Below are 22,114 nucleotides of genomic sequence, written 5' to 3'. Positions count from 1 at the left end.
AATTTTTTAAAATTCTCAGGAGTTATTCTTCACCCATCTGGATCCCATGCTGTGTCTTAGGAAGAACCTATTCACTCACAAAGACAGTGATTTTTTTAACATGTTATAAACCAATAACCAGAATGCAGTCTTGCTTGCAGCAGCTGCAGTCTGTTGCAGCTCTTTATACAGCCTGTCTCTAGTAAGGAGTGATTATGTTAATATCTGACCACATTTAGGACTAGTTTATGCCAATACACTCTCCAGATTCCATGTCTAACCTTTCAGATTCTGGAGAAGGAAATTCTGGACTCTAACATTCTAGAAAAGGTACATATTATTCGTTCTTTCAGTCTTTGGATCCCTAAAGCCCTTGTAACAGAATTTTCTCTGAAGGAAGAAGCCAGTGGAACATCTGTGATCTTTTCTGTATATGGCATGACTAGCTTAAGTGTGGGTATCTGACAAATCCTTCAGCATTTTTGCTAGCTCATGTTAATATCAGTGGAGTTGAGACATTAGTTTAAGCAGATTAATAATCTCTGCAGAAAAAGGATGACTGGTAGAAGAATGCTGAGGAGGGAAGTCCCAAGCTGGTGTTCTGTCTTTGATGTTCTCTCTGTGGCTGGAGAGGAATGCAAGTAGTCTTGTTACTTGTCCTGGGGAGAGCAGAGCTATTGGAAACCCGAGCATGATCCATTGTGCTCTCTTGAATACCTTCCCAGGCAGTTCCTTTAAACCCCAGCAAACATTAACTATCCCTTAAGATTATGAAGAGAGAGGTTATGCTTGATTCACTGCTAAGAGCACTGCTGCTCTTTATCTCATGTATTAGCTTTAAAAAACTTTGTTGTGGTTGAGCTGTTAAAGATAGCATGGCTAAAGTTCTGTCTCTTGTTCTAGTGCTGAGTTGCAAATGCTGCCCTGGATGACAGCAGCTCTGTTCTTTCCTGTGATTGTCTTCTTCAAGTGCAACTATCAGGATACCGTCAAGAGGAGACAAGAGCATTAGGTAAGTGTGTGCTTGCAAAGAAGTTTTGAAGGCCAAAGTAGACAAGATTTTATTGAATAAATAAATTGGAATATGTGTCCATGCCAAGTCAACTTTAATCTGATTGCTCTGTCTGAAAGATGTCTTCAATTTTAATTACCTCTCTCTTGATCTGGGAGAAGTGTTTGTTTTCCATAAAAATGCCCCTCAGTATTTTCCCAATCTTCCATATTTGTACTGAGTAGAGAAGCCTATGTAAAAACTGATTGCTTTGCTTAAAGTTCATGCATTCTTCTATTACCTCCAAATAGCAATCTAGTTGTAAAAATGCTAATGAAATCCACTCAGAATAGGGAAGATGAACTACTCGGTCTAAGAGAGAGAAGGGATTTTTTTCTTACCTGTCCATCTGTTTTTTCTGGTGGACAAACACATCTTGGTAGACAAGCACATATCGCTGTACTTTTCAGAGGACAGTGTGCCAGTTTTCCATCTTTGTAGATGTTCATACCATCCTGTTTGTGTCTCTGTGCTTTGATTGCACTGTGTTAAAAAATGTAGGTGTTGGTGTTTTGTTTAAACCCCTTGTATTTCAATCAGGTGCACCTAACTTTCCATTTTGGAAATATTTTTCGTTTCCATTTCTGTAATATTGTAGCTAAAAAGAAACTAGAGGAAGGAAGGGTTTCGACTGCAGTGCTGCAGAAAGTCTGCAGTTTCACTAGTACTGATGGCTGTCCAGGGCAAACTAACAAACTTGTTAGAGCAAAACCTGACATCCACCACAGAGAAAAGAGAGGGAGAAAGGGAAAAAACAAAACTAAACAAACAAAATCAAACCAAATAAAAACATCCAAAGCAACCAACCAAAATAAAACAAAAAAAGCCTAGGTAAGATCACAACTCCAATGACCCCAGAAACTTTTGAGCCTTACAAAGCCCATACCTGAAACTGAGTTATGATTTGAGAAATGTTTTTTTCCATAGTAGCAGAAAAGCCCATGCTTCTTGTTTCCTGAGGATTATTTATGAAATAATCTTCATTGAAACAATCACGTTAAAAATCCCAGAATCCAGCTCTCCAGTTTGTTCTGAGGTTGCAGTAAACCGCATGATCTCCTGCACCAGAATTCCTGAAACTGATTAATGTTCTCATTGTAAACTGATGCCCTCCTATGGGATAAAAAGATATAATTCAGTGCTATGTAGCAATTACAATATCATAAGGGGAAATGTATCCAATTGTTAGCTGTCTTGCTCTACAGGGTTACTAGGGCAGGTGGGAAATAAATTTCTTTTCAGACGCAGATTAAAATTGCAATCTCCTAAAACAGGTAGAGAGTCAACTCACTGGGTCTACTATCACTTGTTATTTTTTCAAGTCACAACCACAGTTACCTAATTTTAGTAATTTTGTTTGATCCATCTAGATAAAAAAGATTTTATTTTGTTACAACTTGGAAGTAAGGGGATTCCTTGTTTCTTTCCATGTTTGCTCGGGGGTATTGGGAGTTGGGATTTTCCACTGCTATTGTTTCGGAATATGGGCTGTTCTTTGGAGTGTTTTTCAGATGAAGCAGATCAAAATGGACAACAAGACATGGCAGCATGGATCAGGAAGGGGACATCCTGAAAAAGAAGCCACAAAGTATGTAAAAAAAATGTGCTTCAGATTAGACTTTTCCAAATGCCCTTTATGGCAGCTGTGCTGAATGTTCTGTCTGGTAGCTCATCTTGAGCTGTCTTTGAAATTCAAGTGATGTACATGATCCTTAAATATGGGCCAGTTGGGTACATCTGTACTGATTGTTCATAAACCCCATAGCAAACATATAAATTTTTGTCAAGTGACAGAAAACAGCAAAAGTTATCTGTAGAGTAGTAGTATAAATCCATGGTCTTCACCAAATTTCCATTTGTAGAATTTTCTGGACAGGACCAAATAATCAGAGCACTAATTTGTTAGTTTTTGTCTTGTAATGTTCATTTTTTCATTACAGATTACAGGAATTTATTATGTGTGGTTTTAAGTACTGAAGATGAAAGCCAGAATAGTTCTGAAACACTTGGTTTTGAACAATTTTTCAATTTTTCTGTCAAGAATTAATGAAATTCATTATTTAAATTATTCCATTATATCTAAGACAGAGGTAGACATTTTTGTATATCAGAAATGGTAGGAAAAGGAAAAGATACCATATGCAATAAATGTATTTTGTAATAATGTACTGAATTACAAATTATAACTGTATTTCTAAAACTAGAAAACAAACAAAACAAAAAAACAAGAACAAAAAGACCCCACAGGCTGCAAAACAAAAGCACCCACAAGTTCGGAAACTTCACAGATGTTCTGTGTACTTATTGTTGTATGCAGTTTCAAGGAAAGAGTTTGCCTAATCCCAGCATGCTAAAATATTTGTAATCCATGCAAAATGGCATTTGAAAGGAGACACACAACATTTATAATAATAATCACCAGAAGTCAAATTTACTGCCATTCCTGCAGATAAATGCATACATAACATGACTATAGTTCAGAATATGAAGAAACAAGAAATGTTATGGCACAGGGACTTTTCTCTGCCTTTCCATTGTCATGTAGTTGCACTGTGACCTCCTTATGATGTAGGCTTATCTCTCTTAAAATAATGTCTGTAGCTCCACAGTGACTTTTCAAATCTACAGGTTGCAATACAAATAGATAGTGGGGGTTTTTTCCTGCTTGACAGCCGTTGTTTATATAACCACAGCTATAAAAACTGTATCATTATTGCGTAGTCTTTATTGTTATTGTTATTTATTGCATCACATCCATTCCTTTGCCCACTCAGGGTATTAAAGATTCATATTTTAGCATGTCCAATTTGTGGAGGTGGATTCCAGAAATATCACATGGCCTGGCTTTTTAAAGTGAGTTCTAACTGATGTGCTGCTTACAAGTTTCAGCTAAGGGAATGATGTATCTTCATCCTACTGCCTTGCTGATGCCGTGCATCAGTGGTTTTCCTGTGTGTTTCACATCCACAGTAAAAATCTGGATTCGAGGTAAAGCCCAAGACTTGTGGGTCCTCAGCTGCGAAGAGATTCTCTGTGCGCTGTGTCTAGAGTGCACTCGACAGTAGCCTCAGGAAAGGGATAGTCACATGCAAGGAGAAAATAGAAGAGTCCTTGAGCAGCACAGCTGGAGGGTAAAACTTTGAACTCTCTCGGTGAAAGCGCTGCATCTCTGAGTGCCCTAGCCTGGGCGTGTACACCTGGCAAGCGTGTTTCAAAGATTTCAGTTGGTGTGAAGAGTTCTGAATTAAGCCGCTGAGCTGGAGTAGTTCGGATTTAGGTCGTATTTTCAAGTGGGTCCGTTGCAAATAAGAGTTATCAAGAGTTTCCAGGCTTGCTGTATAGCCACGCTGTAGATGAGCGAGGGAGGGACTCGCGGAGCCCCAGGGTTTGCTGTTTTCCTCTTGGCCAGGACGAATAGATGGTGCTGCGGGCGGGCCCTGCTGGGCTTTGCGGAGCGTCTGGGCTTGAGATGGAGCGCCACCCAGAGGGCGAGAGGCGGGGAGCGGGGCCGTGCTCGGTGTGGCTCGCCCTCGGCATCCTCCTGCACGGCCGGGAGGGAGCGAGGGCTCCGCGCCCCGCCGGGGCTGGGCGAGGCCGCTGAGCACTCCCCAGACCGGGCAGTGCCCGCTCCCGGACCGGGCAGTGCCACTCCCGGACCGGACCGTGCCGTGCCACTCCCCAGACCGGGCCGTGCCCGCTCCCGGACCGTGCCCGCTCCCGGGCCGTGCCGTACCGCTGCGGGGCTGCGCGCCCTGCCGAGCGGGCGCTGTCCGCGGTGCTGAGCTCAGTGGAGCGGGAGCGCCCGGCCTCCTCGAGGTGCCGGAGAGAGTTGCGTTTGCTGCGTGCAGCGGAAGGCTCGCTGGCCTTTATTGTCTGGGTCGTTCTCCTCGCGGGCCTCAGATTATACGAGGATATAAATACCTGTAAATGTTAAACCATGTCTGTTTACTCCAGACACACGCACTTCTGGAAAGCCAGAAGGGAAGGAAAAAGCGTGTCGAGCATACACCCGGCCTCGTCATGCCTCACAGTGGCTGACGGCTTAGGGGATTTTTCGTGGTCTTTCGTTGACTCTTTGTACTGCAATCCTGCTATGACTTCCTTTGAATGCTTGTTTACATTTATAAAGACGATTAGTTACTGTTATATTATCACGCTCTGCACTGAGCAAATGATTTGCTCGATTGGTTGGAATCAGCTTTAAAACGATAGTCTAGATATGAGAAAAGGTCGTGTCAGCTAGGGCCACTAATATCTGTAAAGCTGTGCTTAAAAACGAGCCTTTGTGCTGTCGGTGTTTTTGTTACACGTCCAGTTCCTAGAGAGTAAGCGTGCTCGTCAAAGTAATCGTCTTGGCTACTTAATGCTGTCGGTCGGACGATTTCCTTTACAAAACGGGCTTGTAAGTTTTTGCTTTTCTCTCGAGTCCTTCAGAAAGGACACAGCCCTGCTGCTCTTTGCGCTGCCCAGCATCTCCCGCGCAGGATGGAATTCTCTGGCTCCATCGGGCTGTTTCCCCTCCTCTCGTCTCATTGCGGATTCCTCCCAGCCCCTTACGTGACATCTGTTTGAGAAGGGTTCGGTTTAGGCATCTGCGTAGCTACCGTGGCATGCTGAAATACAGCACCGCGGTCACCACAGCAAAATGTGGGCTAAGCATATTCTGGATGGGATGGAGTAAACGCAGACATGGGGTTTGTCAGGGGTACAAAAAACTTGTTGCCTTAATGTTTCTGTTTTTAGCAAAGGAATGTCTGGTATAAAATCGTAATGTAATGGCAGCACTGAGGGCAAGTCACAGGCATCCAGGTGTTCCCCTGCAGCGGTACCCGTGCCTCTGCCACCCTCTGGCGGGAAGAGCGGGGCGAGCCGCGGGCTGAGCCAGCGGGTCACATCAGACCCTCGGCGCGGCGGAGGGGGGACAGGGGGTGTTGCTAAGCTACAATTCACACGAACCCCGCCTGGCTCATTCGAGTCCTGCACTATGCTCTGGGGAGGGCCGGGGCCGTAGGGACTCCTGGGGCAGTAGTTCGGCCACGTCGCCTCAGCGGTGCGCCGATGTGTGCGGTGCCTATTAGCGCAGCTGGCGACCTCGGGTCAAGCCGGTGCTGTCTAGGGAAAGCCTCTGGCTCTGACCGCACGACGGGCTCAACGAGGGGCTCGCACGGCAGAGACGCCTGCCCGGGGTGCCGCCCCTGCCGCGGCTGGACAGCCCCACCCGCCGCGGGAGCCAGCCCCGCCGCCCCGGGGCGAAGCAGAGCTGCGGGGACCGGAGGGCCGCCCTTCCCCGCCCCAGCCGGCCGCCCCAGCGCTCCCCAGCCCCCGTGCGGAGCGGCGCGGAGGCGGTGGCGGCAGTCCTGTGACTCATGCCTGCGTCGAAGCAGATCAACCGGCGATTCACGCTTTTAAAAAAGCAAATCCGAGCACTTCTGGAAAAAAAGGTCATCTCGCATTAAATTCCGCGCGATTGGTATTCCGACGTCGTTTCTGGCAGAGTTTATAAGCGGCGGGTCGCTCCTAGGCTAGAGTCGGCTTGCCAACCTCGACTACGCCAGTAAGAGTGTCCGCTCGCCCCATCGGTAAGTGTCCTCTAAACAGCATCGTAATTTTTTCAAGCCTTTGGGAACCTCTGGAGCATTTTCCCCCCAAAATCGGTTTTGGTCGCTGTCGTATGAATAGAGGAATAACGGGTTTTTTTGATACAGCTACCGCCCTAGACATAGTGTTAACCTGTTACTTCACTTCCAGGCATTGTCTAGAAAATATCTTCTGCTTATGGCTATTTTCTTTCTCGTCTTAAAAAAAAAAATTAAATGCCTGTTTTCCATTGAAATCATTCACCCGTTGCATTTACGCGCGGATGTAAATTCACCCGGCAGTAGAAATAAATCGGTAGCTACGATTTGAAAAAAGCCGCTAACAAAGAAAGCATTCTTTCGTTACTGCGACCTTCATTTTCTTTACAAGGGGAAGAAAATAAATCGCAGGTAGCCGTGGGGACAAAGAGACGAGCTGAGCACTGACCCGGCAATTCTCGATCAACGACCCTGTATTGGTTATCGGAATGCCGTGTCCGCCAGGAAAGAGCTGAACATCTGGCGAGGAGCGAGGGCTGGTCCTACAGCTTCCTTTCCCCAAACAGACATGCCTCTCCTGCCATTTGCGCCGCTAAAGCAAGCACGGGCACAGGAGATCGCTGGTTAGTGCTGGAGCACATACTGGCCCCGGTTTGCTGAAACCTATGTGTGCAAATACACATGTATGTGGCGCCTGTCATTGGACCTGGGCAAAACGCACCTTTGTAGTGGCGGGGTTTTATCTGTCAGTCTTTCCTGAATGCTCAGCCTACGTGTGTTTGGTAAAGCCGAGAAGCCAGCTCTGTTTCGGATTGTAGGTGGTTTGAGCTGGTGATTTCGAAGCCCACTTTGCACGTTGGTCTCCATTTGATGCGAGCCATATAACTGCCTTGCTGTGGCCACCGGTGTAATTGCTATAGACTTCATGCTCTGCTAAATCCGTCATTCAGGCGCGAGGGGTAGCGCCCTGGAATCTAGCGAAGGGAAGATTTTGCTCTTCAGTCTGTCGAGGCATTTTCCCGGCTCGGCCGGTCCTGCCGCTGCCTCGGGACCTGCGCGGCTGCCGCCCGCTGGCGTCTGGACGGGACTCCGATACGGTGCTCCAGGAGACTAGACTACTAAACCCGTCTGTTCTTCCTTCCAGCAAATTCCTTGCTGCCCACCCGTCAGAGGAATATCGAGGAAATACGAGCTCCGAGGACTGAGGCTTTTGTGAAGGGATGGCTTCCTCCTCTCCCTCGTCCTCCAACGATGCTCCGGACCCCACCCCACCTAATCTGCGACCCACAAGTAGGTTTTAATATTTTCCTCGTTTTAAGTGTTTTGGAGGCTTTCTCCACTTAGGCTCAGAAAGACAGTTTCGAAACGAAATGATACATCTGTGAAGCCCTGTTCCGCGCCATTTAGCAAGGTGCGGAAAGTGCTCCACACAAAGAAACCATCTTCATAGTGGGAACAGAAGAGGTCGGTCTGTGGCGAATAAAATGCTGTGAGGAAAAGCCCACCTTACTGGCCAACGTTGTCCTTATGTACAGCCACGTTTGAGAGGTATAGACAATAAACTGACCTCCCAGATGGACAAAAAATCGGGATGTTGGAAGGGGTCTGGAGAAAACGAATCCTTTGAAGGGCGAAGTTACACCAGGGTATTGAAGCGGGTGTCTCCCCGCTATATTTTATAAATGCTAATGCTGCTGCTTCTTTTCAGCCTACGCTGAAGCCTGTAATCAAGCGAAATTTGGATGCTAATTGCAGCTTTTCAAAGCGTTAGATTCCTAATTGCTCTGAATTCGCCTTGAGTTATTGAGGTGTGAGTGGGAAGCAAAGGCTGTTGCAGGTGGATAGAGAATCAGTTTATAACCCTGCCAGGCAATTCACACCGTCGCTTACAAAACAAAAATAAAAAATAGGCTCGATGCTATAAAGCATCAGAGACAAAGAGCGAGCAACAGTAAGAAATGAAAGTCTGGCAGCAGGGCGGGTGATAGCTTTTACCCTGAAAGAGCTACGAGGCACAGGCATCGGAGTAATTACTGTCATTATTCTGAAACTGGAAAAAACGGGGGAGGGGGCCGATGGCAGCACTGGGTCTTGTTTCAGGGGCGCGTGGCAGGAAGCGCTGCCTTCTACTGAGGTGACCCACGCAGAAATCGAATTAATTGGCAACACGGCTAAAACTGAGAAACCCGCTGGCAGCAGCACGCCGCCCTGGCCGCATGGGCTCCCCGCCCCGGGCAATGGCAGCGCCCCTGCCCAGAGGCTCCTCCGCCCGGCCGGGAGCGCCGTGCCGCTTCCCTGGCTTCCCCCGCTTTCCCCTTCTGAGTCGGGTCACAGCCCTCCGTGCTTGGGTGAGCCGCCCGCGTCCTGGTTCCTCTGAAAGCTTCTCCCCTCACGCCCCAACCTCCATCCCTCGGTCGCCCTCTGGGGTCTATTGCTGCCGGACTTGGCGGCTGCCCCAGCCGCGGGCGACGGATGGGAGAGGCTCGGCAATGCCCGGGGCCGCGGCTGGCGCTCCATCCGCCTCGGTCCTGGGCTCCGTTGCCCGTTTCCCGTGGGCTCACTGGGGGCCGACCGGGCCGTGTCCGAGCTGAGCTCCAGGGGCTGGAAATCAGCCTGTTTTCTCTGGGGGTGCTGTCCTAGTAGGGCCGTCGGGGGCCCGTCAGTCCGTCCGAGGCTCAATGATGCGAGTCCAATCATCTAGTCAAATACTATTTTTCACCCAATTAATTTCTGAACTCTTTTGTGACCCCATTTCACGCCACTTTATTTTAAGCTGCTACTTCCCTGGAGCCCCGCCAGCAAATGATGAGATGTCGGGTCCCGGGTGCCTTCTCCTCTCCTCTGGGCAGGCCAGCATGTCACCTCGCTGTCATCCGAGCCTCAGCTGTCCCGCGCCCAGCGCCGCCGGGCTCGGACTCAGCGGCGATGCAGCCGTGAGGGGGACCGGGGTGGGAGCGGGGGTCTGACAGCTCCGCCGCCCCAGGGGTACAACTCTGCTCTCTCTTCCAGCTTATGACTCGTGGTGCGGCGTGGCTCACGGGTGCACCAGGAAGATCGGGCTGAAGATTTGCGGTGAGTGTGACACCCGTGCGAGCCCCGCGCACCCACGCGTGAAGGCGCGGCCGCCCCGGCGGGGGCAGCGTGGAACGAGCGCCCCCTGCCGGCCTGCCTCGGGCGCCCCCTGCCGGCCCCGGCCCCGCTGTCCCTGCTGAGCTGACGCTGCCCGCGGTTTATCCGCCGGGGCAGGGATGATCCCGGCCCCGCTGTCCCTGCTGGGCTGGCGCTGCCCGCGGTTTATCCGCCGGGGCAGGGATGATCCCGGCTCCGCTGTCCCTGCTGGGCTGGCGCTGCCCGCGGTTTGTCCGCCGGGGCAGGGATGATCCCGGCCCCGCTGTCCCTGCTGGGCTGGCGCTGCCCGCGGTTTGTCCGCCGGGGCAGGGATGATCCCGGCCCCGCTGTCCCTGCTGGGCTGGCGCTGCCCGGGGTTTGTCCGCCGGGGCAGGGGCGGTCCCGGCCCCGCTGCCCCTCGTGCCACACGCGGGGGGTGCAGGCACCGAGCGTTCCGGGAGAAGAAAGTGCAGGACCCGCCGGGGTGGCCGGTGGGGAGGAAAAGCGGGGGGCTTGTTCGCCGCCTCTCACTGTCTGAAATTTTTCAACCTTATCTGACTAGAAAATACGGATCTCCTGGGGAAAAAAGATTAACGAGAGCCTTATTAAAGAGCAATTCGTCAGCTTGCTGTGCTGGTAAGATAGCGTTGGCAGCCAGTCAGCGAGCAGGCACATGAAACACAGAAGGGAAACAAATGCACAATCAGATCGCAACGTTATAGCAAGAGATTCATTTGCAGATAACAAGCTGTCTTCCTTCTCTAGATATCTCAGTAGCACCTTCGCTTTCAGAGACTAACAGTCAAATCTTCATATTCTGATAGGGAGATTCATTCAATTCAGCCCATACCCCTTACGCACAGAAATTCTTTCCCCTTTTCCTCTCTGTCTCTTGGGAGGATGCGAAATGTGTCGTGGGAGAGACTAACCTTTTTTTTTTTCGGTACAAAGGGACATTTAACCTCTTTCTCTACTTGCTGGAGTCGAAGTTCATTCATTAAACGTTTTGTCACCTGGAAGTTCGAACGGGAAAAGAGTCAGGGTGCAAATATTTAGCCCTATGTTTGTGAGAGATTTCACTGGTAGCCGCTGGCGACATTAACGAGTAGTCGCTTAGTTCTATAAATAGCTCCTGATCTGGGTTTAATGGACCTTTTCCCTACCAGTCCCCTCAGTGGCTGGAGCGACGGGCATTTTCACCATAATTTTAATTTAGCCCGGCAAGCAGAACTGATAAAGTAACGGCCATTTAGGCTTGCTCCGTGTTGCTAGACTACAGGGGTTAGAGAGGGACAGCGCAGCTTCTCTCAATGAGATCGAATACACTCGAAAATGAAATATCCCACCATTTTGGATTTGAGAAGGGCATAAGAGAGCATAGTGAATGCTTTGTGAAGGGAGTTCAAGACAAGCTGTATTTTTTGTTGTGTTTTGGTGCTCAGTTTTCCTCTACAGGCTCTTTTCTGCTTTACATGAAAAATATACTCTGAATAGTGAGTGACTCCGTTTTGGAATACTCCGATTTGATCACTACCGCTGTTTTTGTTTGTATGAACTCTCCCATTTGAATCGAACACCTTCACAAAGACATACAGGGAAGGTTGCCTGTGGTAAACAGAGTGGAATATTAAGGTTGCTAAGAATCCTAATTAAACATGCTAAATGAGTTGACGTTTGATTATTGTAGATGATATCGCCTTGTCCTTGCCTTTCACAAGATATCATTCCGGACCCTAAATATTGTATAGTCACAAAGGCGTCCTGGAATTGTTCCTTCTGTGTGTATCACACTGAAATCGATTAATTTTGAATGCGAACTTTAAATAAGGGTTGACCTCAGAGAAAGGACAGGTCTTGAACAATGAGTTGGTCCTTCCATCTAGGTTGTATAATATGTTTGACATTTTTAATAATTACGTATCCAAGACATATGTCATTCCTTCTTAAATAACTGAGCTATTTGAGGATTAGCTTTTTTCCTTTTCTGGTTGAAAGCCACAGCCTGAAAAGACCACTGCTGCTGCCACTACCCCCACCCCTCCCGACCCCTGTCTCCACCCCCCCCACTCTTCCTCTCTGCACGTATCCAACCAACATAACACCAGGAAAAAAAAACACCAAAACCCTATTTTAGAGCGGTATAATGAACTGTCACGGCGGGCAAAATATGGACAGATTTCCCCCTTATCTGGATTTCCATTCTACGCTCCCACCCTGGCAATTGTTATTGTAGGACTGATCCTGCTAACATTTGCTTGGCATCAGAGGAAGTGGTCAACCTAGTAAAATTGCATCTTCTGTTTGACCGCGGCCAGCTGATCATTCCAAGCCCAGCGAGCAACGCGGGAGAGTGGGGCTTCCAAAGCAGCCATGCTTGTTAGAAACTGGGCTTGTCTCCGGCGTCCGTGGGATTTATGCTGCCAAGCATAATTTACGTAGATGGTGTTAAATACCCCGACCGCGGCAGGGGACCAGGATCTCCTGCAGCCGACGTGCACCCCCGACGGTGCTCTCCGGGAGCCGGCAGGTCTGTCCCCGCCTCGGAAGACGTGTCCAGGTCGAGGGGGGCTCACACAGCTGCCTTGTGCGAGGCCTGATGTGAAATTACGCTGAATTTGTGGTCACGTTGCTCCCTCGCCAGTCTGGTGTCACTCGGCTTTTGAAAACTCGGTCTCTTAAAGCGAATCGATGAAAATGCACCTGCGGGACGGACCTACTGCTGAGAAAGGCTGCGCTCTCCGCGGCTCCAGGAGAAGCAGCGCGGACACTATTTGTACTCTGCTACTCGCTGGAATTGTCCTACACCACCCTCGCTTTTCAAGTCGGATACAGATGAAAGGTCGGCTACAGTCATGCGCTTTTCCCCGGGAGCTGAAGGAGCCTTCGAGAGCCGGCTGCTATCTTCTCAGTGGACTGGGAGGCGCTGGGGAGCGTCCCACAACATCCTCGTGTGAGCTCGCAAACGAGCTGGTGCAGAGCGAGATGGCTCCAGAGCGGGGGCTGTCCCTGTCCCACGGCCTCCCCCTTAAACCGAGTCTCCCGGTCCACGAGACACTGCCGTGGCCGAGGGACTTGAGCGAAAGGCACGATCCCTACAGCCGGCTGGGCTGATGTTGGCTGACAGCGCGATCCTGCCTTCAGGCTCCCTTCGTCCTCCAATCCCCGCCCTGGAGCCGCCCCGCGGCCCCACGAGGCGCGGGCTGGCAGGGCCCGTGCGCGGCCCCGGCTGATCCCGCTGGCTTCGGACACCGCGGGGCCGGGGAGCCTCCCGGGGAGCAGCAGCAGGATGGAGCTCTCTGACCGCAGCGTCCAGCTGGGTAAGACCCTTCAGCGGAGCCACGGCCCAGCGAGAGTTGAGCTGGAGGCACCTGCAGCCTTTCTCTGTTACTGAAGCGATGCTCCCTCCTTTCCCAACCTCCGAGGAATGCACGCCCAGGGGAGTGGGAGGTGTGCGAGGAGCGCGTCTTTCGAGGCAAACGGAGCTCCGTTGTTCGTGCAGACGTCTCTTCTCACGGAACTTGTCCCACTTGAGCATCGCTACTGAAAGCATGGAAAAAAAGACGGGTGGGGATAAAAAAAAAAAGGAAAATGAAGTCCCAGGACGTCGTAAAAGAGGATCCATAATTCAGTTAAGATTGCACCTGCTTCGATATCACCTGCTCCTCCTAATGAGCAGTCAAATAACACTAGGTGTTGCAGAAGCTCATGATTGCTGCAAGAGCCGTTAGAAGCATTAACAACATAACTAGATATTACATACATACATATATATATATCTATATGGACAGCTACTCTTAATTTATGCACGAAGAGAGTTTCCCTTACATAGTCTTTGTCTTATTCGTAAAAGCATGACAGAAAAAGACTAATTATTAGAAGACCAGAATTAAAAGGAAAAACGTCAGGTGTTCACTGAAGATATGGCTCCAACAAACTTACCTGTGCGCGACTCTCCTGGAGGCTCGTATGGATGCCCGACTGATGCAGAAGGGCCTGCCAGCCGAGTGCTCTGTTTTCGATGTTTTCAGCTCTTTTGTGTCTGCCTGGCTGGCAGCAGGGTCAGATGCACAGGTATCAGCAGCTCCCTGTCGCTCCCTTTTCTCCCCCGAGGTTCAGTCCCCACGCATGTCCAAGATGCCGGGGTCCCGTACGGGCCGGCGGTGGGGGCCCGATGGGAGGTGCCCCCAGTCCCGCTCCGCCGTCACAGCTCTGGAGGGCAGGGACACACGGCCGGAAAGCGGAGGGCGCAGAAGAGAAGCGGCGTCGGGGAACGTGGGTGAGCGAGCTCAGGTCTCTGCTTTCCTTCCTGCTAAGCCCTTCTCTCTTGCGGATATCCCCAGCCGCGACGAGCCTTGGTTTGGATTGTTGCTTGTTTTAAAAGAAAAGGAAGAATAAAGGAGACCGGCTGCTCCATAGTGCCTCTTCCAAACACACAGGCGCACTCGCTGCAACCTGGAAGGTCAAAATCCGGTGCTTTCCTCAATGACGAAAATCTCGACACTATGTGTGTTTTAGTGGGCATCATAGATTTAATAGATCAAATCCAGAAAATTAATTGTTCTCCCTGCCTTGTTAAAGTAAACAGATCTCATTACTTGCCGCGGACTCCGCGTGGCTCCCGCTCCCATAATTCTTGGGGTGAGTGGGTTTATTTTGCTGTGGCATATAGCAGCGGCAGTTTTGTTCGGGTTCTGGGCGCCAAAGATGCGTTTCCAGTGAGAGCGGAGCTCTTAAAACCTCCGGGGATGATTACTGTTAGCATCAAAGCATCTTTTCAGGTGGAAAATCCGCATGAGTACTTACTGATAATAGGAAGGTGGGGTTATATGAGTGCTACTGGTACCCTTAGAGCTCTAGCTCTCAGGACGGCTGCTCCAGAATGGCTTGTTCTCATGCCTTTTGTGCGTGAGAGCGCCACGAGGAGAACTGAAAATGGCCCTGATTTTAATCATACATCATTGCCCCTTGTCTGCTAGGTCCATAAACTTCGCCTGCAGGCTGAAATAGCATTGACTCATCCTGAACTCTCTTCCAGTGGCTGATTACTGAAGTGGAATCTGTCTGATCGACTTAATAAGAATTTACCACTGCACTAAATGACGAAATTTTGTTTTTTGCATGGCTGCGTTTTTGCAGTTGATGGCATTTTGAACTCTTCCTCCTGGAGGCAAATAATCCCCATAAATACCCTTATTCCTGACCTCATTAGTCAGATCTAGAGCCAACACCGCTTTAAACTGTTCTCTAGAGAGCTGCTTTAGATATTTCTAAACATGTTGGGAAGTGAGAAAACTCTGACCTGTGCACCTTGCAATAATAATGTAGGGTTTCTGCAAAGGACCAACAGCCTGGAAGACAAGAGCCGGATCGTCAGCTCTCTGAAGGAAAGGCAGTCCTCCAAGAGCCTGCTGGCATGCGAGAACAGTGAGAAAGAATCCAGGTTCCGGCGCACCGAGACAGACTTTTCCAATCTGTATGCCAGAGGTAAACATTTTACAGTTTCTCCTTGCTCCAGCTCAGGCATGTCCTGTAGTAGTCTTGCCTTCATCTCCCCTGGAATTGTAGCCACGTTCAGACCGTGCTTTTCCTTGGCTGTTTTTGAAGGAAACTCTCTGTCTGTGTTTTTGGGAGCTGCACTGGGGATGTATGCAAGCTGCCTGAAACGCAGTTTTGCTGCTTTGGGCTGATCATCTGCAGCTCAGCTTCAGCGGATACAGGGGTTTCTCCAGATCCAGCATCCGGGAGGAGAGTAATTCCATGTTTTTATCCTCCTTAGTAAAATAGTAATGAAGCAGCCTGTGGTTGCTGGTACGGGGTCATTGCAAGAAGAGTGGGAAAGGGAAAGCAATCACTTTGTGGGGCGGAGGTAGGGACGTTGCAAGGTAAGGGCAGATGCGGATTTAGGGTACTTTTGGCCCACGGGAGGCGAGTGCCTCGCACCACACAGCCTTAGCGTTGCAGGGCGTGCTCTTGGGCCGGGGCACCTTGGAGGTACCTCTGTTGTTGCCGTGTGCGACCAAGGCTTGCCCTTCTCCACGGGCGAGAGGGGCCGGGAGTCTGTCCGGCTGCAACCAGGCAGCACTGGGGCCGTGGCTTCCAGGTCCTCGGAGTGCTGCGGGCAGCTGAGGCTGGTTCATCTCTGCTTCTCTCTCCCAAAGCAATCTCTTGACAGCTGGTTTGCTCCACAGATTTGTTGCCCTCCAAGAATGGTGAGGAGCAGACCATGCAGTTCCTGCTGGAGGTTGTGGACATCCTCCTCAACTACGTGAGGAAGACTTTTGACAGATCCACCAAAGTGCTGGACTTCCACCACCCGCACCAGCTCCTGGAGGGCATGGAGGGCTTCAATCTGGAGCTTTCGGACAACCCTGAGTCCCTGGAGCAGATTCTGGTGGATTGTCGGGACACACTGAAATACGGAGTGAGGACAGGTAGGTTTTTGCACACTGTGGCGAGCCCCTCCTGAGAGTTTTCTCAGGCTCACGGTGAAGAGAGAGTGATTGAGGTAAGCCCACACCCTCTCTACACTCGTGACTGTGCCTCCCTGCAGGCTCGGCTCCAGGACTGGCTGCGGGCGCGGGAAATGTTTCTGCTCAGAAACTTCATTTATTGATGACCATCCGTCCCCGCCGGGTAGGGCGCAGTGCTGTTTTTGGAGCACAGAAACAAGTTTTTAAGACGTAATCTCTTTCACTTGATGAAACGCGAGCTGTCTGTATCTCCGGGGAGCAATATCATTAGGTAAATGAGGGCATAAATGACACAGAATTTGCAATTTTTCTTCTTTATGTTCATCAGACGTTTAATGAAAAAAAGACTGAAATCCTAGGAATCATCAATAAAGAAACCCTGTGGATTTCAGCCCATTACCCAGGAGCCCTGCCTGCCCAGGTCCTTCTGAATCAGACAGAAATCCCTGTTTGTAATCACGTCTTTTACAGGACGAGCTGTAGCCAGTTCTAGAGCGAAGTCAGTGCTGTTTCAGACTGTTTGGCCTGAAATGCTTTACGTTGTATCCACAGAAATCTCGGCTGGCAGCTAGCCCTGACTGCCGTACATGCCCAAGCGGGTCAGGAGCTGGAGTGGTAATGGAGCGCGCCGAGTTTCCTCTCCCTAGCCTTGCTCCAGCGAGCAAGTTTCAGGGCTGCTGAGCTCTGTCCGGCCGGCTGCCCTCTTCGGCCCGGCCCGGCTCGGCCCAGTTCGGCTCGGCCCGACCGCAGAGGGGGCGATGTCCCCGCGGAGCTGTGCGGCGGGAGCTCGGACAGGCAGGCTGTGCTGGAGCTCGGACAGAGGCTGTGCGGGAGCTCGGACAGAGGCTGTGCGGGAGCTCGGACAGAGGCTGTGCGGGAGCTCGGACAGGCAGGCTGTGCGGGAGCTCGGACAGAGGGGCTGTGCGGGAGCTCGGACAGGCAGGCTGTGCGGGAGCTCGGACAGAGGGGCTGTGCGGGAGCTCGGGCAGGCAGGCTGTGCGGGAACTCGGACAGAGAGGCTGTGCGGGAGCTCGGACAGACAGGCTGTGCGGGAGCTCGGACAGAGGCTGTGCTGGAGCTCGGACAGGCAGGCTGTGCGGGAGCTCGGACAGAGGGGCTGTGCGGGAGCTCGGGCAGGCAGGCTCTTTGCCAGCGGTCTCTGGCTGGGCAGCTACGAGCCATGGCTCCTGAAAGACGTGCCACAGCTTTGAAGACCCAACGCAGTGCATTCAGGGAGCAAAATCTTTACAACAGATGTGGCGAGTAGCGTTCTGCCCTTTTTCCTGTTTACATGGTGGTCTGATTGAATCAGGGGAGTCAGGAGCATATTTGGTTTTTGTACTCAAAAGGGAGTCTGTTTCACTCCTAAACGCGTGGGTTGTTGGACAGGTGGCCAGAACTTAAGTCAGAGTGCACTCTCTGTGCTTGCACCATTCTTCCGCTATTCATCGTGCCGCATGTCGGACAACCTCCCCCCTCACCCCGACCTCCCCTGGAGCTTCTTTCTGTGGGACCTGCAGGACCTGTCCCCGGAGCCTGAGGTGCAGGTATCCGGCCAGACACAAGCTCTGTTCAAAGCGGTGCCTGGTGCAGCTTTAGAGTACTGCTCGGATCGCCTGACTGCCCAGGACACGCATTCTGCTGTGCGCTCCTGGGGCTCACATTCTCTCTCAAGGCGAAGCTCCCTTCAAAGTCACCGGTCTAAGTCTGTAGCACAGCCTTAGGAAATCGCAGGCTCATTAATAGCCATGGCATGTCGGCGAAATGTCACTTAAGATAACTTCCCAGTCAATGTGTCCTGGAAAGGGAGGGAAGTGCTGATTTGTAAAGCAAACAGCCAAGCCACCGTGGTATTTCTGTCTCTAGCCCCGAGCCGTTCCCCGGGCGGGAGCAGCCGGGTGCGGAGCATCCTCTTCAGGAGGTGTCGAGATGTGGCAGCGCCGGCAGGCTCACGCCTCCAAAAGATTTCTGCTGACGTCGCTCGGGGCAGAATCGCATTTATTTCTTCATGTCAAAAGATGCTGATGTTCCTAGTGTTGATCCGAATCCGACATGACAGGTCCCTCCAGGCGTCGAGAGCTGACCTCCCTTCTAGGGCCGCGCTGTCCTTAGTGTGCTGAGTGTCCTTCCCCAGCGAGAAAAGAGGTCTCAGTCGTGACACCTCCCACCTCCCCTCAACGTTCGTATCAGTTGTTAGGAATGTCTTCTCTTCTTGCTTGAAAAGCAGATCTCCAGCAGTCGGGATTACTGCCGGTAAAAGTCGTTAAAGCAATTTCGGCTGAAATACAGAGATGTGGTTTACTTAAGTTCAATAGCAAACTCTGTTTAAGGAGGTGGATTCTAGTTTATAGACCATGTGGGGAAAGTCGAGGAGCTTTTGCGGGACCGTCTCCCCACGCTGCAGCGCTGGGACGTTCCCGCCGAGACCCAGCGAAAAGTCTCCCCCGTGTCCTTGTAGCTCGGGAAGAGACTGGCTCCTCCGCACGCCTCTCTCACTCCTGCAGCCCCAGTTCAAGCTTCTGAGCTTTCCTCTCTTCCTCATTCAAATGCAAATAGCCCCAGTGCCTGGAGGTTGTCACTGCCAGGGCTGTGTCGCCCACCGTGTCCTCATCGCAGGAGTACACGGCACGACAGGAGTCGGAAGAGGGCTCTGGAAATGCGCTAGTCCAAGCCCTTGAGCAGGTCCCTGAGGCGTTTACAGACTCAGTCGATTCTGAGGTTATCTTTAAAACGCAAATTATTCCATACGGAATATCCTATTCAAAGTAGTTTTTCAAGTTTATAGAAAGACAAACTTGTGAATGTTTGCTATCGGTCTCCCCCATAAGAAGGACTTGCTTTGAAAACTTTGTTGCGAGTGTTCTGAGCACAAACCTGTGATTGGGCTCAGAAAAGGTGGATGGTTTGAATTTAAAACCTGAGACATACCGATAGAGTTTGTTCTAAGTTGCTCTCAATTCTCTTTTCAGGTCATCCTCGCTTTTTCAATCAGCTGTCCACAGGACTGGACATTATTGGCTTGGCTGGGGAGTGGCTGACATCTACTGCTAATACAAACATGTAAGCAGTGCCTTGTCACCAGTGACTTACACGGGCTGCCATGTATCGTGCTAGATAGGTATTGCCACAGATACAAATAATTTTCATTTAAAAATTATTAATGTTACATCTTCCAGACAAAATGTCTAATTTTTTTCTTAATGTGTCAGTAATACAATGAAAATATTTTTTAATAAATAGAAATACAAATATCTGAGAGCACATGGAAAGCAAAACATGGTTATTCCAATATAGTAACATGAAATTACTTTTCTTCTTTTGGACCAATCTTCTTCATATTTTTGTTTTGGTTTTGGTTTTTTTTTAAGTCCTGTCTCTAGACTGAACAAGTCTGCAGCTAACCATATGTTAACACTAGAACACAAGAAAAGGAAAAATTTATTTTCTTCTCTACTGTTGACTTCAGAGATAGCAGGCTTGAGGCAATACCTTCTGTTCATGTTCTAGTAAAGAAGTGGCTTCTGGGTAGCTTCAAAATGATTAAAAATGTAACACTGAAAAATAATTTTATGCTAATGAAGGAATTAGTCTAAGATTAATAGAGTCATGTGTAAATGAATAAACAGAAGTATAAAAAAATAAAATTTGACATCTGAATGCATCAGATAAGAAACTTTTCCTAATTTTTCTTGACCTCAAAATTAATGAAAACTAAATTTCAGTGTAAGGTATTATAATGAACTTTTGCAACAGAGTGCAATTAATCAAAAAAACCCAAAACAACAACACTAAACAAAAACACCCACAAAAATAAACAAAGAAATCCCCCCAAACCCCCAAACCAATAAGAAAAAGCTCCCAAACCACTAACACCCACCAAACCTTCTAGTCAGTTTTTATTTATATTTTGATTTTTGTATGTTAAAAAATGGGATGGGAGTCCAAATATTCAGCAGGTAAGACTGCTCTCTTTTAGTCCTGTACTGAATGGGCTTTGACTGTAAAGTGACCTCTGTGTTGGGGAGTTTGTTGCTAATTGTCCTAACATACGAAATGTATCTGCAGATTGGAAAATGAAAAATATTTTCACTGAGTGTATGGTTCATTAAATATAGCTGATGACTAGCAGCTCTATGTAGATTAGGAGCTGGCCCTGTTTTATGACATTAACAATAAAATATAACCCTAAGGTGCTCCAGCCAAAACCAGCCTTCTCTTGGTAGTAATCATCCCGATTAGTTCTCTGTTTGCTCAAAATTGGTGTGAGACATTCAGATTTAAGAGATGATTGGGAAGAAAACTCAGCAATATATATTTTAATTGTCAAACAAATATTGCAAAATGCTTTTAGGTGCTTTGAAGTGCCTTTTTAGCAGCACAATTAAAAGTGAAAACAGTTCTGATCACATTTCTAAAAAAAACTTTGCTCAAAGGTTGTTTCTCTGTGACAAATATCTCAGTGTCTCTTTTTCCAAGCCTGTTTGACTAACTTAGTTATCCCAGTTTAGTTATCCTTTTGTAACTACACAAATCTGATAGGACATAAAAGAATTCAGCTCTGTGGCAGACTGTGACAGGATAAAGAAATACTGCCATAATTATTAATAATATTGCACTCATTTAGTCACTTCTTAAGGAGTAACTCTTTTAAAATTATGTTTTCCTTTTTTTTTTTTTTTTTTTTTTTTTTTAAATAAGCTGTTAAATAACTGGTTTCTCATCCATTTGTGCTTTAAACAGGAACATATCTTGAAAATACTTCTCTGTGAACATGAACATTTAGTATCTATTGGTTAGTATGAGGCTTAGCGTGCTCTTTTTTTCAGGAAACCAAAGTCAACATGGTGTATTTGAAGTAACACAGTAATTTCAACTAAGGCTAAAGCAAGATGTCTGTAAAATATGATTCAAAGGACTGACAGAGAAGGTTTTAAAAATAACCACATCACCTCTGTGAGCTCTGGGGAACACAGTATTTGTTTTGAGCAGTGTTCCAGCACACAAGAACAGGTTTTGACCTTTTCTGAGAAACTGCTCTAACCTATTACAGCTACACGAGTACATAACACACAAGCAACAATAACACTGAACTATGATAGGGAATGTTTTCCATTTGTCATTTTTTCTTTTCTACAGATAAACAATACTTAAAATATTTATGAATAATTAAAAGTATGTGTTTTCTTTTGCAGATGAGTTTTGAGTAATCAAAACATCTGTACTCTTAAAATTTTAAATTACCATTAGGAAATATTACTTAAATGTCACTGTGAAGATAATATTTAAAATTAAACCTAATAATAAGCTTCCCACATTGACTTGGAAATAATGTATCAATGTGCTATTCATAGCTCAATCACTAGTCATGAGACCTTCAGCATGAAAATTTCAGGATTTCATTATTCATCTTGTTCTAGAGATCTGTAGGATAGGGCATTCTCTCACGATGCAGAAGCCAACTGAGGTTAAAAATAAATATTATCTGGAAGTTCTGTTTATGACCACTGTTCTGAGACAAGGGAATATATTGGCATTTTCAGTATTATGCAGATATGCTTATGAATAGAAAATTGCAGTAAAATGTTTTGTGTTTATTGTCAGACTGCTTTTTACATATTGGCCCACAAGAGAATGGTAGCTAGAATGATTTGGTCTAATAAAAAGATTTGTCCTTTAGGTGAGAGCAGAATTAAGCCAGCACTGGCTTCTACCAAAAAACCTTAGTACATTCTGTTAGTAAAGAGCTGATACTCATGACTGTTACAGTTAATTCACAGAAATACCTGTAAAGGTTATAAGTATAGGAAAAAACTAATCAGCCTTTTTTAGGAGATTGGTTTTAAAGTTAGATGGTTCTTTTTAAGCCAATCACATTTTTTGGGTTTTACTGAATTTTTCAAAATAATTTAAGTTTAAAGCAAGTAAGCTGG

At 48.2% G+C, this 22,114-nt stretch overlaps 1 protein-coding gene across 2 annotated transcripts in view; it reads left to right on the top strand.

The window, feature by feature from the left end:
• Positions 1 to 6,288: 6,288 nt before the first annotated feature.
• The window catches only part of GAD1 (glutamate decarboxylase 1), a 29,969-nt gene continuing 14,143 nt past the window's right edge, over positions 6,289 to 22,114 (top strand). The window contains exons 1-6 of one of the 2 annotated variants that reach the window (XM_079310910.1): positions 6,289 to 6,609; positions 7,751 to 7,896; positions 9,616 to 9,678; positions 15,040 to 15,198; positions 15,903 to 16,145; positions 19,154 to 19,244. In XM_079310910.1, coding sequence (XP_079167036.1) covers positions 7,827 to 7,896; positions 9,616 to 9,678; positions 15,040 to 15,198; positions 15,903 to 16,145; positions 19,154 to 19,244 — 626 coding nt within the window. In that variant the 5' untranslated portion in view covers positions 6,289 to 6,609; positions 7,751 to 7,826. Of the gene's footprint in view, positions 6,610 to 7,347; positions 7,897 to 9,615; positions 9,679 to 15,039; positions 15,199 to 15,902; positions 16,146 to 19,153; positions 19,245 to 22,114 lie in introns of those variants that run through there. The other variant, XM_079310911.1, reaches the window with a different exon arrangement.

This window comes from Erithacus rubecula (genome assembly GCF_903797595.1).
Source record: "Erithacus rubecula genome assembly, chromosome: 8".
NCBI classification, from domain to species: domain Eukaryota; kingdom Metazoa; phylum Chordata; class Aves; order Passeriformes; family Muscicapidae; genus Erithacus; species Erithacus rubecula.
The sequence above is the reverse complement of the archived record's forward strand: the minus strand, read 5'-3'. Positions and strand labels throughout refer to the sequence as shown.